The sequence below is a fragment of the Orcinus orca genome, chromosome 10, assembly GCF_937001465.1.
Source record: "Orcinus orca chromosome 10, mOrcOrc1.1, whole genome shotgun sequence".
Taxonomy (NCBI): domain Eukaryota; kingdom Metazoa; phylum Chordata; class Mammalia; order Artiodactyla; family Delphinidae; genus Orcinus; species Orcinus orca.
In genome coordinates this window covers 79436847-79452315 of record NC_064568.1, presented here as the reverse complement: position 1 = coordinate 79452315, position 15469 = coordinate 79436847, and the positions used below count along the sequence as shown (strand labels likewise).

The 15469-nt window shown below is 42.3% G+C and overlaps 1 protein-coding gene across 1 annotated transcript in view; it reads right to left on the bottom strand.

Annotated features, from left to right (window-relative positions):
* Positions 1-15469, bottom strand: part of TFAP2D (transcription factor AP-2 delta) — a 54872-nt gene that overhangs the window by 31843 nt on the left and 7560 nt on the right. Inside the window, exons 4-5 of the mRNA XM_004267496.2 lie at positions 6933-7098; positions 6637-6755 (exon numbers count right to left, since the gene is read on the bottom strand). Of these exons, the coding sequence (XP_004267544.1) occupies positions 6637-6755; positions 6933-7098 (285 nt within the window). The remainder of the gene's footprint in view (positions 1-6636; positions 6756-6932; positions 7099-15469) is intronic.

Below are 15469 nucleotides of genomic sequence, written 5' to 3'. Positions count from 1 at the left end.
CCTTTCAGACCTACAGCCATGCAGAGATTAGCCCTAAGCTCCACACACCCAGAGAAACCCACTCTGGTACCTGTGTGAAGACAAGGGGAATAGCACCTTTGTCCTAAATTCCGTGAGAAGAGCAAATAATGCTGAGTGTGCCCTGTGCGTGTATTATCACTGATACTTGGCAAAAGGATTTTGGCGTTTGAATCCTACAAGCCTCAAGTAGTGAACAATACCTCTTCCTAAATTAAAAAGCCATGGACTAATCGTACGAAGAAAACTTGCTCCCTAATATCTCGTTTATAGGAAAGCATTCATTGTCAAGTTGATCGTTCTTTTCCCTGGTTTCCTGGAAATGCAATCATATAGGCTCAGGATTAAAGACAAAGGGGAAATAGCACCAAGTGATAACATTCCTGTCTCCTACCTTAGGTTGATTTGGCTGAAGTGGAAGGAAAAGGTTTGGTAGGATAGTCTCCTAACTAACTAACTAGATTGGCACCCTTTTGAAAGTACAAGAGACACTATTGATAATTATTCCAGAAAAACAGAAAGAACCAAGATTTAATGTCATCCTAACTTTGGGGGATTAAGTGGCAGCAGATGGTGCATCAGGATGTTAAAAACAGCTTGTACTATTGGATGCAAAAAAGCCCCACAAGCTTGCCCAGAATTCCTAGCAGCACGGATGTCCAATCCATGGTGAAAAACAGGCTCAGGAATTGATAACTTCTTTCTATTCCTTAGTTATATTGTTATAACTGTTGTAACTCTAACTATAAATATATAGTTAAATTCAGAAGTAGTTCAGCAATGCAACTGTTCAGAATCCATGCCACTAACATAAATCCGAGTGGAAAACACATGGTGATGCTGCAAACCAGAAGACCTGGGTTCTCCTCCTTGCTGCTCCCGTGATCCTGTGCAAAATGGTTAATCTCACTGTACCTTAGTTTTCTCATTTGAGAATAAAGATAACTAAAATTTATCGACACCAACTTTTTGCTGGGCACCCTGTGAACTGCTTTATAAACATTCTGATTTCACTCCGGCAACAACCTTATGAGGAGGGTACTATTATTAACACCCCTTTATAGGTAAGGACACTGATGCTCAGAGAGGTTGTGAGTCTTTCCCTAGAGCACACAGCTAGTAAGTGGTAGAAGTGGGTTCAAACAAGGTTATTTGGCTCCAGAAGCATACTCTTTAACCATGTGTGCTATGTCCCACTGCCTTCGACTACTCAATCTTCCATTTCCCTCCAGGGTTAAAGTTTTATGATCCTGAGTAAATTCTGCTCTTAAGTAACACTATTGTTTAGGGAGAAAGAGACAAGAGAACAGGTACTAATTTTTATTAAGTGTCTCTTTGCCCCACTATGTCAAGTGTTTAATGTAGCAAATGTATTTAATTCTACAAAAGACACACAAGGCAGATGTGGCAGAAATGGGAGCTGGACCGTCCAAGATTTGTCCTTTCTTTTATACTATAGAGCTGTTGCTGAGAAGATTCTGCCCAGCTAGACACTACATTTTCTGGTATATCTCATGCCTCTGGAATTAAGCATAGCCATGGGACTAGTTGTCATGGAATGTATACGGTAGCAATGTGGGCCAATTCCTGGCCAAGTGGATTGGAAGCTGTGTCCTTTCACCATCGTGTCTTTCCTTATTGTGAGCTGAATGCCTAGGGCTCCCAGGACCTAGAGGAGGGCATAGTTAGAGGTGGAAGTACTCTGGTCCCTGAATGAGACTAAGAGGAAGGAAGGGCCCGGAGGAGAAACACCCACGTCATCTGTGAAGAGTGAGAAATAAGCTTCTATTGTGTTAAGCCACTGAAAATTTGGAAATTAACTGTTATAACAGCTAGCATTACCCTAAACATCACAGATAGTGTGATCCTTATCTGTAAGTTAGGAAAATGAAGCTCAGTCAGGTTAAGCAACCTGCCCAAAGTCAGCCAAATGTCAAAAGTGTTATTACTGGGGGCAGAGGTGGAGGCACTAGGCCAAGGGATGAGGTGAGGTGTGCAGGACAGGGGCTGGGAGCTTACTTTAAAAAGAAAGGAAAGAAAGAAGGAAGGAAGGAATGAAGGAAGGAAGGAAGGAAGGAGGGAGGGAAAACTAAAGAAGGAGGCAAAAGGGACAAAAGGTTTAGATTTGAAAAGAGTGAACAGATACCACACACAATATGTGTAAATGGTCCCCTTTCTTTTGCTGATGCATATTTATACCCTTCACTGCCCCATACTGTTTTTTAAATATATATATAAACAGAACTTGATATCTGGTCACGACAAACTGAAAGCCAAGGCATTTATGTTTAAGGACTTAACTATGCTTTTGGAACTCCTGGTGCTGCCTGAGCATGCTCTATGAGCCTTTGCAAGTCCCAGGAAAGCACCCCACTCAAGTGAACAAAACTTCCCTCCAGCAGCACTCCATAACTTTGGCCATCTTGGAAAACCTCAAGTGAGGTGGGAGAGATAGACAGGAATGACTCCTCATTCCTGCCATAATTGACCCCTTATACTTGTTTTAACAACCACCAACGTTGCAAAGATTGTTCTGGAATAAAATATAGAGGAAGCAGCTAATTGGTGATTCATAAATAATAAATATATAGCAAGAGTGTTAGAACTAGAACAATAATATTGGCCAAACTCTTTGAATGTTTTCCAGACATAGAATTTCTCCCACTCTGGAAGAGTCTGGGATTATCCCAAGATCTCAGGAAGATCAGCGAATCGGGTTAAGCAATTCTAATCCCCTGAATTTTCCAGAAAATGACAACTCTCTAATGTTATATAGATACCAGAGTGGACAAAGGAGAAGTCATAGCAATGTGATTAACAAGGGAAAATAAAAAGAACTCCAGGCTTATGATAAAGTGGGTACAAGAAGTTGTACCAACCATTAGTTATATATCTAAACCCCATTAAATGAAGACATATGGGTAAAAAAGGAATATGATCCAGTATTACATTCAGTGGACTCTGAATTCAAATACTCATATCTCATTGTAGGTCAAATATATCTGTGCTACGTGGACCAAAAAAAAATCCCCACTCTAAATATGTGCCTTACTAAAATGTTCACGTTTCAAACAACTTTATCTGGTGAAAAAGGTTAGTCAGTCTTGAGTTCTTCATCCCACTGATTATTAGGCGCAATGCTATTTGTAACAGAAATGTTGTGAATAATTTAAATATTATAAATTTGCATGAAATAGCCCTCTCATAAATTCCTAAAAGAGTCCCTAAAATAATGACTCTAAGATGTTGATTTGACAACGATGCTAGAATGGCACTATTAGTAGAGTGACTCCATTTAAAAGAAATACAGGGGGGAATGATTATAAAATGATTTAAAACAAAATGATTGAAAACCCAAGGCAAATGTGGAAACCTAGGAATATCACGATGAAACCACTGTGAGGTTAGTGACAAGGGTAGTTTTTGAAAACCCTACCTTCATTTGCTAATTTCATTCCCTGTTATAAGGTACCTTACTGTTCACTGATTGAATCTTGACAAAGGGTAAATCATGTCTGCATGGAGAGTCTAGCAGGGTCCCCATACACTACTCTTTCTTTGGGATTTTTATCAAAACAGCATCAATGGCAAGGCTGTATTCAAAGCATCCCCACAAAGGGTCCGAGACAAGTACTAAAAAGTCGCAGAAGGTCGACCTTAAGGAGATTTATTTCCAAGTGTGGTCGAGGAGGAATAAAGCCAGTCAGAATTATCTTGTTCTCAAGTGCTGTACCAAAATGGGGAAGGACTGAACCATTGCTGGACTGAACCCCAGCAATGTCTTGGGCCATCAGGAAGATAAAAAGTTTCTAAATGATGAAAACAATTAGTATTCTTTCCTACAGAACCTTAGGTTTATAAGAAAGCTGATGGACCATTTTTGACAGTTGGAAATCTCATTTTAGAATTTCTGGAAAAAACTAATCTAAAATGTCACTGGCTCCCGCAAAAATGTTTGATTGAGGGGCAAAATTATTACCAAAGACATGGTCGATTCAAGGTCTATGAATACCAACCAGTAACCATGGTAAAGTTTTAATTTACCAGCTAAAATGGTATAAGCAAAACAAGCTTGAAATAACTGAATTAAATCCATGTTAGCACAAAGAGGACAAAGGTCACACATATTAGGTTCTCCTCTTGTCCTAAGACCACTTGTAGTTTTTTAAACCATGGGTCATGACCCATGACTCAACAATGAGTCTTGAAATAAATTTAGTGGGCTTACACTCAGCATTTAAAAGTAGTGGGTTTACAATCAGCATTTTAAAAGAATACAAAAATATGAAATGGAATAAAAATACCATAGAACATAGTACATAGTAGTGAAACTTAAGACGCATGTGTGTGTGTGAGAGAGAGAGAATGCACACATTTGAGGGTCATAATGTAACATGTGGGGAGTTGAGGAATGTAAAAGGTCCCTTTGCCCCTAAATCTCATTTCCTCAGTTCCATCAGAATGCCTGGAATTCAACAATAAAATATTTATTTCTCTACACCATGAATATTTGGGGGATTTCAAAAGCATCCAGTTAAAGTGAGATGTATCTGAGAAGGATACAGTCTTAAGTTCCATCAGCCAAGGCTGATGTGACACCTTTGTGAGCAGAGATGAACACAAGCGAAGCACTTTTGTGATAGGAGAGTTTTGCTGGAAGAGTAGATGGCAAGACCATGAGATTGTCCTAGGATTTCACGTTTTAACCTGTATCCTTTCTGTGAGCGTCCATCAATGATTCCCACACAGGGTGCTCTGGTGTTTTGGGCTAACATAAAAATCAATAAGAAGAATTCTGAATATACCCTTTTAGGGTTCTTCAGGTTTTACTGGATAGACATTCACAGACACCTTGGATAAAGGTCTCTCTTAGGGCCTTTACTTTTCACACCAGTTACATGAAAAGTATCTCAAGGAACATTTAAGTCAATGATCCTTAAACCTCATTATACATCAGGGGGTGTTTTTGAAAATGTAGATACCTATGCCGTACCCCCGGAGATTGCATTTCAAGTGGTTTGGGAATGGGGCCCAGGCCCATGATTTTACTGTGGAATTGGGTTTGAGAACCAATCGTGTTCTACGATTCATATGATTCTTGAATCCACTCTTATATTTTGAACAGATTTTGTTCTTTTGTTAGATAGCTATAATTTTCATGATGTTTTCACTTAAATTAAGCAGGAATCTGTCTCTCTTTAGAATCAATCCATGAGTCATTTTTTTCTACTTTGCTCTTCCTTTAGTACGCCCAGCCCCCACGGATGGATTATGGGTCAACTCCCTTTACCATATGCCAGCTCTTAGTATTAGTACACACAGCAAACAGCACAAGATATATAACATAGTAACAGTTAACACTTATTAAATGTTCATGACCAATAATACTATTGTGGTTGTTATCATTATTACAATTAGGGAGTAAAGCAAAGATACCTGTTAATAGCAAAATCAGGGACTTCCCTGGTGGCCCAGTGGGTAAGACTCTGCACTCCCAATGCAGAGGGCCCGGGTTTGATCCCTGGTCAGGGAACTAGGTCCCACATACATGCCGCAACTAAAGATCCCATGTGTCACAACTAAGACCTGGTGCAGCCTAAATAAATAAATAAATATTTTTAAAAAAAATACCAAAATCACCAAAGCAATTTTGCCAAGACCAAGGTCAAGAACACACTACTTCACAGAGTTGTTCAGTAAGTAGTGTGTGTTGATAATCTGGAAAAAGGCAAGATGTTTGTTTGTATGTTTCACTTACCTTTTACTTCCTACAGTGTCTTATGGTCAAGTGAGAAACCAATGCAAGAAAAGTGTCATAGGTGTGTTCAGATAAGGTTTGGCAAAAAGGCTTCTTCGTTCATATTTAAAGCAATAGCATTCTAGGTTATGGAAGAACTCTCCTTTGAATTCAAAAGCTCCTCCACAAAGTTTAAAAGGTCTCCAATAATACCTCTTCTTAGAAGACTGAATGAGAATATGTAAAGTTTAGTTCTTACAGAAGAAACACAAGGGAAAAGGTAAATTGGAAAACAAAAACAAAAACTTCTGGGAGTATGTTTCCACGTCTGCGTCTACCCCACTGGCGAACCTTAACCTTTCTGTGAGTCAGCTTACCCACACATAAAGCCGTGGAACTTCACTGTACTTTAAGAGATGTCTATCGGATTAATACAATGTGCTCTCAGGCTTGGTGCCATGCCTTGAGTCCTGTGATCTCTCTATAAAGGATTATTATTTATCCTGTAGATCATGTTGCACTGAATAACAATGAGTTAAACCAGATTTATCTGAACGCTAAAATAAACAATAATAAAAATGACAATTGCAGAGTTTTTTTGTTGCTGTTATGTGGGGAATACTTGTCTAAGTACCTAAATCTTCTATTGTTATCTTCTTTCCTATTACTGCCAAGATTAGTAAATCAGATGATAGTTTATGAATCAATATCTAAGCCTTATATTAAGTCTAATTTAATCTTCATTATCATGATTAGTTGGGAAATTCACCTGTAACTATCGTAACAGTATAGACAAAAATGAAACGGCATAATCAAACAAACGTGAATTTCAAAGAATTGCTAACCTTCCATCATTACCTTGCGGAGCTAAAAAGTCATACCTTCAACTAAGGAAGTGAGGAGGGTAACGTTGGCTGCTTTCCGTCTTCCGGCTGGCAAGTTCAGGCCAAGCCTATCCAGTTTCTCCCTCAGGCAGCGACCCCCATTCTTGGATTTTGCTCTGTCCGAAAACAAACAAAAGCTAGGTTTTGAAGGTTGACATTCGGAGTAAAATGATGAGAAGACTTGACCACATGGGGTATTCAACATGGGACAGAAAATGTAAGGGCTGAGGGTTGGGGAGCGTGGCACCAGTACAGTTAGAAGACCGCAGTGCCAGAAAACACCTTTTTCTTACCTTCTCAAAATGCCTCCCAAGAGTGAAGCATTGAGGCATTCAGGTGGTGAGAGGCGTCTCTTCACCTCAGCAATGGTCACCTTGTATTTGGAAGTAGAACTGAGAAGGGACAAACGACCAGGGACAGAGCAAAACAAGTCTGTGGGGTTGACCACGCAGGTGCCACCTTTGGAGGGAAATGTATATTATATATTAGTGACTGTGTGAGCAGATAACAACATAAAACACATGTGATAAACTTACTATCACAACACTACACAGGATTTGGAAACACCTGGCACAATTTTCCTTATACATATATCACCTGGATCATCTCAGAAAGCTGCTCTGAAGATGTCCTTTCAAATAACACTCAAGGTTTGTCTTTCAAATATCACACAGAAAATATTTGTGAGGGTATAAAAATTAAAATATTTTAGCCAAAATTAGCATCCTACGGAGTGTTGGCTGGCCCACCAAATTTAATTTTGACATCATCCACAACAAGAAACACTTCAATTAGGTAAATACCCACAAAGGGTAGATATTATATATCCATGGCTCTGTGTGTGTGTGTTTTCGTATGTGCACGCATATACACAATGGATAGGTTTTTTTTTTTTAATCCATGACTTACTGTATAGACAAAAGTTTTGAAGCTCTTTTCTAAAATGTTTGAGAAGCGCCATCTCTCTCCCCTCGATCATCTAACAACTATAGGCACCAGAGTCATTCAATCCCCAGGTACCACTAAAACTCATGTGCCCATTGCCAGAAACTCCCAACCCATGTGAGTGGATAATTGGTCAAATTTCTCTACATATGTCAGCCGTCAGGATCAGCACACACAATCAAACACAGCACCAGACTTAGAACATAGTAACAGTAACACATTAAATGTTAATGGCCAATAATGTTACTGTATTTGTTATTATCGTTATTACTAGTAGAGAACAAAGCAAAGTTAACTGCTGTTAGCAAAATCACTAAAGCAATTTCGCCCTGCTGGGGCTCCTGGAGCAGAAGCCTTCTGTCTCCAAGGTCCAGAAAGCCCCCTGGAGCTTTTCTCTCCTCCAGGAATAACAGAGAACATCCCCTAACCTCAGGCAGCTGAAGTAGACTTGAGGACCCAAAGTGATCATCAGTGGGGAGGGTTTCCTACTGCCGGATCCTCCCTTAACGCAAAAATCCTGAGCCAGTGTCCACGCTGCTAATGCAGTGTCTGTACAGCCTCAGGATCCAAGGCTCCTCCCTGTGCCCTGAATAATCTGAGGGCAGAGCTTTGGAGGTTCAGTGGCAAGTTCAAATTCAAAGGTTGCTTTTCTGAGCATACATTGTATTTCTTCAGTTATGGGTAATCTTAAGACCCATCTCCAGAAAACGGTCAAGTTCTATGAGGGAAATGAGAAAAAAGTAGGTGGAGGAAGAAAAATGGGCAAGAGAGTGTTGTCCAATATTTTTACTCAAAGGGTAGTTCTCAACTGGCAGCACTGGCATCTCCTTGGCAGCGTGTTAGAAATGCAGAATCTCAGGCCCAACCACAGACCTTCTGAGTCAGAGTCTGCATTTGAACGAGTCCCTCAGGTGATTCATATGCTCATTACTTTTTTTTAACATCTTTATTGGAGTATAATTGCTTTACAATGGTGTGTTAGTTTCTGCTTTACAACAAAATGAATCAGTTATATATATATATATGTTCCCATATCTCTTCCCTCTTGCGTCTCCCTCCCTCCCACCCTCCCTATCCCACCCCTCCAGGTGGTCACAAAGCACCGAGCTGATCTCCCTGTGCTATGCGGCTGCTTCCCACTAGCTATCTGCCTTACGTTTGGTAGTGTATATATGTCCATGCCTCTCTCTCGCTTTGTCACAGCTTACCCTTCCCCCTCCCCATATCCTCAAGTTCATTCTCTAGCAGGTCTGTGTCTTTATTCCTGTCTTACCCCTAGGTTCTTCATGACATTTTTTTTCTTAAATTCCATATATATGTGTTAGCATACAGTATTTGTCTCTCTCTTTCTGACTTACTTCACTCTGTATGACAGACTCTAGGTCTATCCACCTCATTACAAATAGCTCAATTTCGTTTCTTTTTATGGCTGAGTAATATTCCATTGTATATATGTGCCACATCTTCTTTATCCATTCATCCGAGGATGGACACTTAGGTTGTTTCCATCTCCGGGCTACTGTAAATAGAGCAGCAATGAACATTTTGGTACATGGCTCTTTTTGAATTATGGTTTTCTCAGGGTATATGCCCAGTAGTGGGATTGCTGGGTCGTATGGTAGTTCTATTTGTAGTTTTGCTCATTACACTTTGAGAAGCACTGGTGTAGGAGTCACCACCTGCCTTCCCTTCCTTGAGTGAGCAGCTCAGATGGAATGTTATGTCCATCAGGTCTGTGGCATTCAGATTCAGGTGTGTTTTCTAGGCACCAGGGCTAAGGAATCTGGGAGGATGTTTAAAAGGACAAAGGGGCCCTGGACCTGGGTGCAGAGAACAGGCTAACTTTGCCCCACTCTTAAAGTGTTTCTACCCCTGTGCTTTCTGGAATTCCTCCTGCTGTCCTACAGTTATCCAAGATTCCCCTGAAAGTGCTAGGACCCGGGTCTTTCTCCCTAAGCATTCCGAGGCTGGAGATCACCCTGAATGCCCCCTACTCCAAAACACAGGACCGGATATTGAGAACATCCAAGCAGCCAGCTCTCTACAGGCTGGAAGACGAGTCCTGTACACTTGGCTAAATTCCCAATGCTGGTGTCTGGAAACCTGCCCTCAGTTTGAAGCCTGAAAGGTCATAGTCTCAATGATCGAATTGAAATTCTTCTTGGCAGTTAAACTTGTGGCCAACATAGTGAAAAAGTATACAAATGCCTGCCTCAGGAGCTGGAAAAACAAATTCAACTGTGCTTCCCCATCTCACAATCTCAGAGAGAATTTTTAAACAAATAATAATAATAATAATTTCTGCAGATTTCTGGTCTAGAAACTACCACTATACTTTCACTGATACTCTCACTTTTTACCTCTAGATGCAAAATGTATTTTAAAAGTAAACTCAAGTGACCTGTCAAAAGTTGAGATGAACAGGAAAGTAAGCTAGATATCAGTGAATCTGGGTTTTATTGTTGTGTTGTAAGAATCATGACCCTGTTAGCTTTAGGACTTAGGCAATAGTGAGGTCATCTGAAGCAAAAATATTAAGAAAATAAGGGAGTTCCCTGGTGGTCCAGTGGTTAGGACTCTGAGTTTCCACTGCTGGGGGCCTGGCTTCAACTCCTGGTCAGGGAACTAAGTTCCTACAAGCCGCACGCACAGCCGAAAAAAAAAAAAAAGAAAGAAAGAAAAGAAAAAGAAAGGAAATAAATAATAATGTTTTTACTCAAAATTCACACATTTTCTCCTGAAAATGGGCTTTCAACTATGGTCACTATAAATCATCAGCAAATTTATATTCTTACATAAATCTTCCTCTCTTGCATGCTAGCCAGTACACACACAGTGGAGAACACAAGAATCTCACCCAACCGGTCTCAAGTTCATTATCCATGTACGTGTTGTTTTCCAGGAAAGGAAAGGGCACAATTTTAGAACTTTCCTATCTTTGTTAATCTGCGGTAGGTTAAAAATCAAATTTAGGGAGTTGCAGAAGATTATAATTTTTGTAAAAGAAGGAGTTATATTGGGCTTTCTCCAACTGGAAAACTGCCCCCTTTGGGCAAAGTGAACCCCCTGTGCTGAAAGTCAGCTGTTCTCAGGGAAGTCACTGAGTCTGCCAGCTAGCCAAGAGAGAACTCTCTGGGCCCTGGGTCTTCTCTCCTGCATCCAGGTTAGCCTTCTGGCTTATGCTCAAATAAGCATTTATTAGGTAAGTCACACAGGCTGCATATTAAGAATATGCTTTATGCACACACAAATCGCCTGGAGGATTTATTTTGTATTCAGGATTAGCCATCAACTCTAGAGTCTTTTATTTTTTATGTCACAGCATCTTTAAAGGGAATTTCTGTTACTTTGATACTTGGCATTGCTGCAGCCTTGGGGAACTCTCTTGTCCTGGTTAAAGATTTGGCAACTTGTAGAATTTACAGCAGCATGTGGGGAACCTGATGTCTTTCTTCCCAGTGGTTTATTTTTTAAGGAGAAAGAAAAGAGTAATAGGTCAACATAACCAGCGTTTTGCATTTGGAATGAAGGTGGGACGTCTCTAAGGGGCTCCAGACTACAGATGGCAATGATGAGATTTCAGAAAAGGAAAGTCATGAAAGGGTCAACTACGTCAAGCCATTTAGAGTGTTCCTCCCCAGTGTCACTAGCTGAAGTTCCTCTTGGTGCCTGTGTTGCATGTCAGCTCTTATTGAAATTATGCAATATTCATTCTAGACCCAGCACTCCAGTTAGGGGTGTCTCTGGTGCCATAGCTAGGGTCCTCATGCCAAACTTCTCTAGAGTACACCCCTTTTCCATTCATAGTGCACAGACGCAATACTTCCATGGGATTTACTATTTTAAAAATCGACATTTGGAGATAGAGCTTCCTACTTCCAGTGATGCTGCAAACTCAGATGGGTAGCTATAGTAACAGCATAAGAAATCATCTACTCAAGGTCACTTGTTAGGACGTGGCTATCATAAAAGGGATAACTTTGCCACAACTACAGTGAAAAGTCAACCAAAGCCTGTGTGGGGAACAAAACCAGCACAAAATACAGAGATGCAGATCCTCCAGCGGCCAGACTTTGTCAGATCCCGTGAGGCCAAAAAAGCACGGGGATGGGGCTGCACCCGCCTTGGCGTGCTGGGGACGGTGTGGGGGAGGGAAAGAGGTAAAAGGTTGGCCAACTAGTGACCCATGCGACCTTAGGCGGGTAATTCTGGGCCTCCGTCTGCCCATCTCAAAAATGGGGATGCTCACACCTGCTCCATTTATTTCCCTTATTTATTGTGAGGAGGTACAACGGAAAACGGACGCACGCGTGCTCGTTAACCCGAGTTAAGGCCACTCAACCTTACCATTGTGTTGAACAACCGCCGCGGCGCTGGGCGCAAGCTGCAGAGCGCGACAAGACCCGCCCACTTTTTACGCAGCTACGGAATCGGAAAGCCAGGCGCCTCTGCCTGGGTCCACTTTTCCTCTTCTCCTTCCAGGCAATTAGGGCAGAGGTAAGAATCCGGGCCCTCTCCCAGGAACTGCGGCTCCCCTGGAACCCCTAAAGCTGCCTCTAAGCTACTCTTCCCCTCCGGGTGCCTTCCCGCCTCGGAGCAGAGCTGAGGACGGCTAGAGGCCCCGCACGAGGCCCCGCACGCTACGCAGGTGCGATCAATACTTCCCGCGGGCTTCCGGGCGCGGGCCCGTGCGCGCAGCCTCTCCAAAGCCGCAGCGCCGCCCCACTCGCCGCCGCCTCGGTGTTGACATCATTAGACCAAATCTGGAGAGCAAAATAAATGCTCTGTTCGCCTTACAGCCAAACAGATGTTTACAATTCAAATGAAAGAAATACAAATGGCAGGGATTTTTTTTCTCCCCTTCTTCATCTCCAGTGATCGCTCGTTTTTTTCTGACACATTAAAAAATGTGTAAGTGATTACAGGAGTTTCCTGTCCCTGTTTGTTCTGCGGCTGCATTTCTGTGAGGTGCGCGTGTAAACGGGGTAGGGTAGGAGCATTCTCGGCTGCTTTCTCTCTAGCCTCTCGCCCTTCTCAGTCCCAATTACCCACCCCTCGCCCCACGTAATCCCCTCCCTCCACGCAAAGCAGATGTTAATTGTAATCAAACAGTAAAGGGATAAGGGGCCTAACTGCAATCAAATAGGCCTCGGATGCCGCATCCGCAGCTAGTTGCACTGTTTGGGGGAAGGATAGGTCGTTACAGGTATTACTGGGTTACCAAGTCTGAATGCGCTTATCCAGGTCGAGATTCCACGCAGAACAAAAGAAAGGGAGGTCTGCACGGAGAGACCTTCTGGTTTAAGGTAGTGGTCGGTGTGTAACGTGTGTGCAGAGAGTGCTTTGGCTTTTGGTGATGTCCAAAGCAATAAAGAAATTAGAGAGACATCAGTAGGCTATGGAAAAGTAGCTCCCCTGCCCCTAAAATAGGTTTCCAACAAACCATGCCTCTAGATCCTTTGGTACGTGAATTTTATACTTCATATAAAGGAGACTGAATTCTGCATCTGCAGCATCTGTGTTTGGGCACTAAGACGGCAGGCGAAGCCCCAGGTGTATTTCTGACAGTATTTTCACAGTGAATGAGCCACAGTGATGAGTTTTGGTGATTTAAGTAAACAGATTCCAGGGGCTCTGACAAAAGAAAAGGAATAGGGCTTCTCACTCCCCCCCCCCTTTAATCTTACTCCTTTCAGGAGCTGCTGAAAGAGTCAAAGTCTCTCTCTAACTCCAGTTCCAAAGCCCAGGGCCCTCGCGAAACCCGAAAAAACAAAGGAAATCTCATCCTTCTGCTCAAGCCGCCTGTGGGCAGCCGTGAAGGCTGCAGACGGGAAGAGTGGTCGGGTCCATCCACCCGGTTAATGGCAGACTGGGCGACTGATGGTAAGCCCCCCTTTCACGGAAGCATTTTTTTTTTTAAATTAAATCAGATCTGACAGTGTTTGCACCGCAGCGTAAATGCCTCCGCTGGTGTGCCAGTCACCTCTAAGCGATCTGACGCACTCCAGCTCTCTTAAAACGTGCAGAGTTCAGATCATATTAATTCCCCCAAAATGTTTTGATTCAAAGTAGTTTGTATTTTGTGTAGCCACGGGCAATCCAGTAAGCGCTCCTTCCTTCCCGTGGACGGGTCCGCTCCCTCTCCGCGTGGCCCAGAGGCTATGGCGGTATTTAAGCTTCTGAAATTAGCCTGGGGCTGCAAGGCAGAGTGATCACAAAGCGAAACAAGGGCGCTTCCCCTCTTCACTTTTTTCTTTTTTTTTTCTTCCTTTTTTTTTTTTTGAGTTTGCCATCCCGATTTCACAAAAAAAAGACCAGGGCCAAAATGTTCCTTTCCACCCAAATATGAAAAAGCTGGGTCTTCTCATCTCATCTCCATCCTCTTCTGAAAGCCATGGGCCAACTGAACCCCTACTCCTGCATTTCCAATCTGGATCCTCTCACTATTAGTTTCATCATCATCATCATCGTCGTCATCAACATTGTTGTCCTACTATTAAATTCTCAGAGCGAGAAATGAAAGGGATGAGCATCTGACAAAGGGGAAGGGGCCATAAGGGAGCCTCGGAAGATTCAAGGGGAAAAGAAGAGTGGGTTTTCCTTTCTTTTTCTTCTCCTTTTTTTTTTTTTAATGATTAAAAACACAGACGACTCCTGTAAATAGAAGCCTCATTTCTTCAAGAGATGCCTTTTGAAACCCAGTATCTGAATATTCAACGAAGGCAAAGCTCCACTCTGTACGTACAACATTAATATGATCTCTGCAGAATTTGCTACTCAGAAATATTAACATATCAAAGCCAGTGCCGGAGGCGAGAGAAGCTATCGATACGCGAGCACAGGGTAAAGTAAAGATTATTGGTTCTGATGGTTGGAGTGGCGGAGCTGCGGGCAAAATCGCGCACACCATTAACCGAGAGTGAGCGCTCGGGGAGCTGCACCTCCGACGCGGTGGCAAATATTTTATCTAGGTGGTAATTACCTCGCCGCTGACCCTCTTCCGCGTTCTTTGGCTATAGGGCTTCATTATAGGCAAAGACAGTGTAACTGCCACTTACCAGAGTGAGTCAGGGAAATGGTATTTTGTTCTTTGCAAACAGAAGTGGCCAAATTTAAAGAACTGAGACACACACCTCCCCCCGACAAGCACACGTACCACACTGCAAACAGGACAGCCTCTCCCTGATGAATTCGTGTAGGGCATTTAGGGCACTGTCCTTTTTTCTAAAAGAGCATCCAGGGGTCTTGAGAAGTGAAATCTATTTTTTTCCTCCCACAGTAAATTCTGGAAATCATTAGAAATGTAAGTTCATCCGAGAGCTCAGCAGGAGAGGAAAAATGGCAAAAAGTTTTGCTTTTCAAGAAATCATGTTTCATATGGTGAGTCACCTGTAAAGCATGGATTAGAAGAGAAACAGACTTTTCCATCTGAGCTATTGCACAATATGGCGACATAGCAGAGCGCTTGAGTTAAAGCCCTCCCGATTTTTGATGAACAAAGGTGACTCGAGCTATTGATGTTAGAATCCTGTGTGCTACCAGTGACAATAGAGAGAAGGGACTTCCTTAGCGTTTCTTCAAAAACGGGGAGTCCTGAGATGAAAGAGCTGGGCAGGCGGCAGGACAAACATCACCTTTTAATGCAAGACTTCCTTGCTATCCATTTGCAAATTGTCCTGAACATTGATCCTTTCAGAGTAAACAGACACACAGAGACACACACTCTGGTCTCCGAGGCTCAACTAAATTAATTGGCCTTTCTCTAAGACACGTGGAAATGGAATAAACTCAGCAGCTAAATTCTGAATGCCTTTGCATGGAGGGGGGAAGGATTAGGCTTTAGTCAAACAATACAGTCGTAAACCCCAAGTTACCTCCCCTCTCT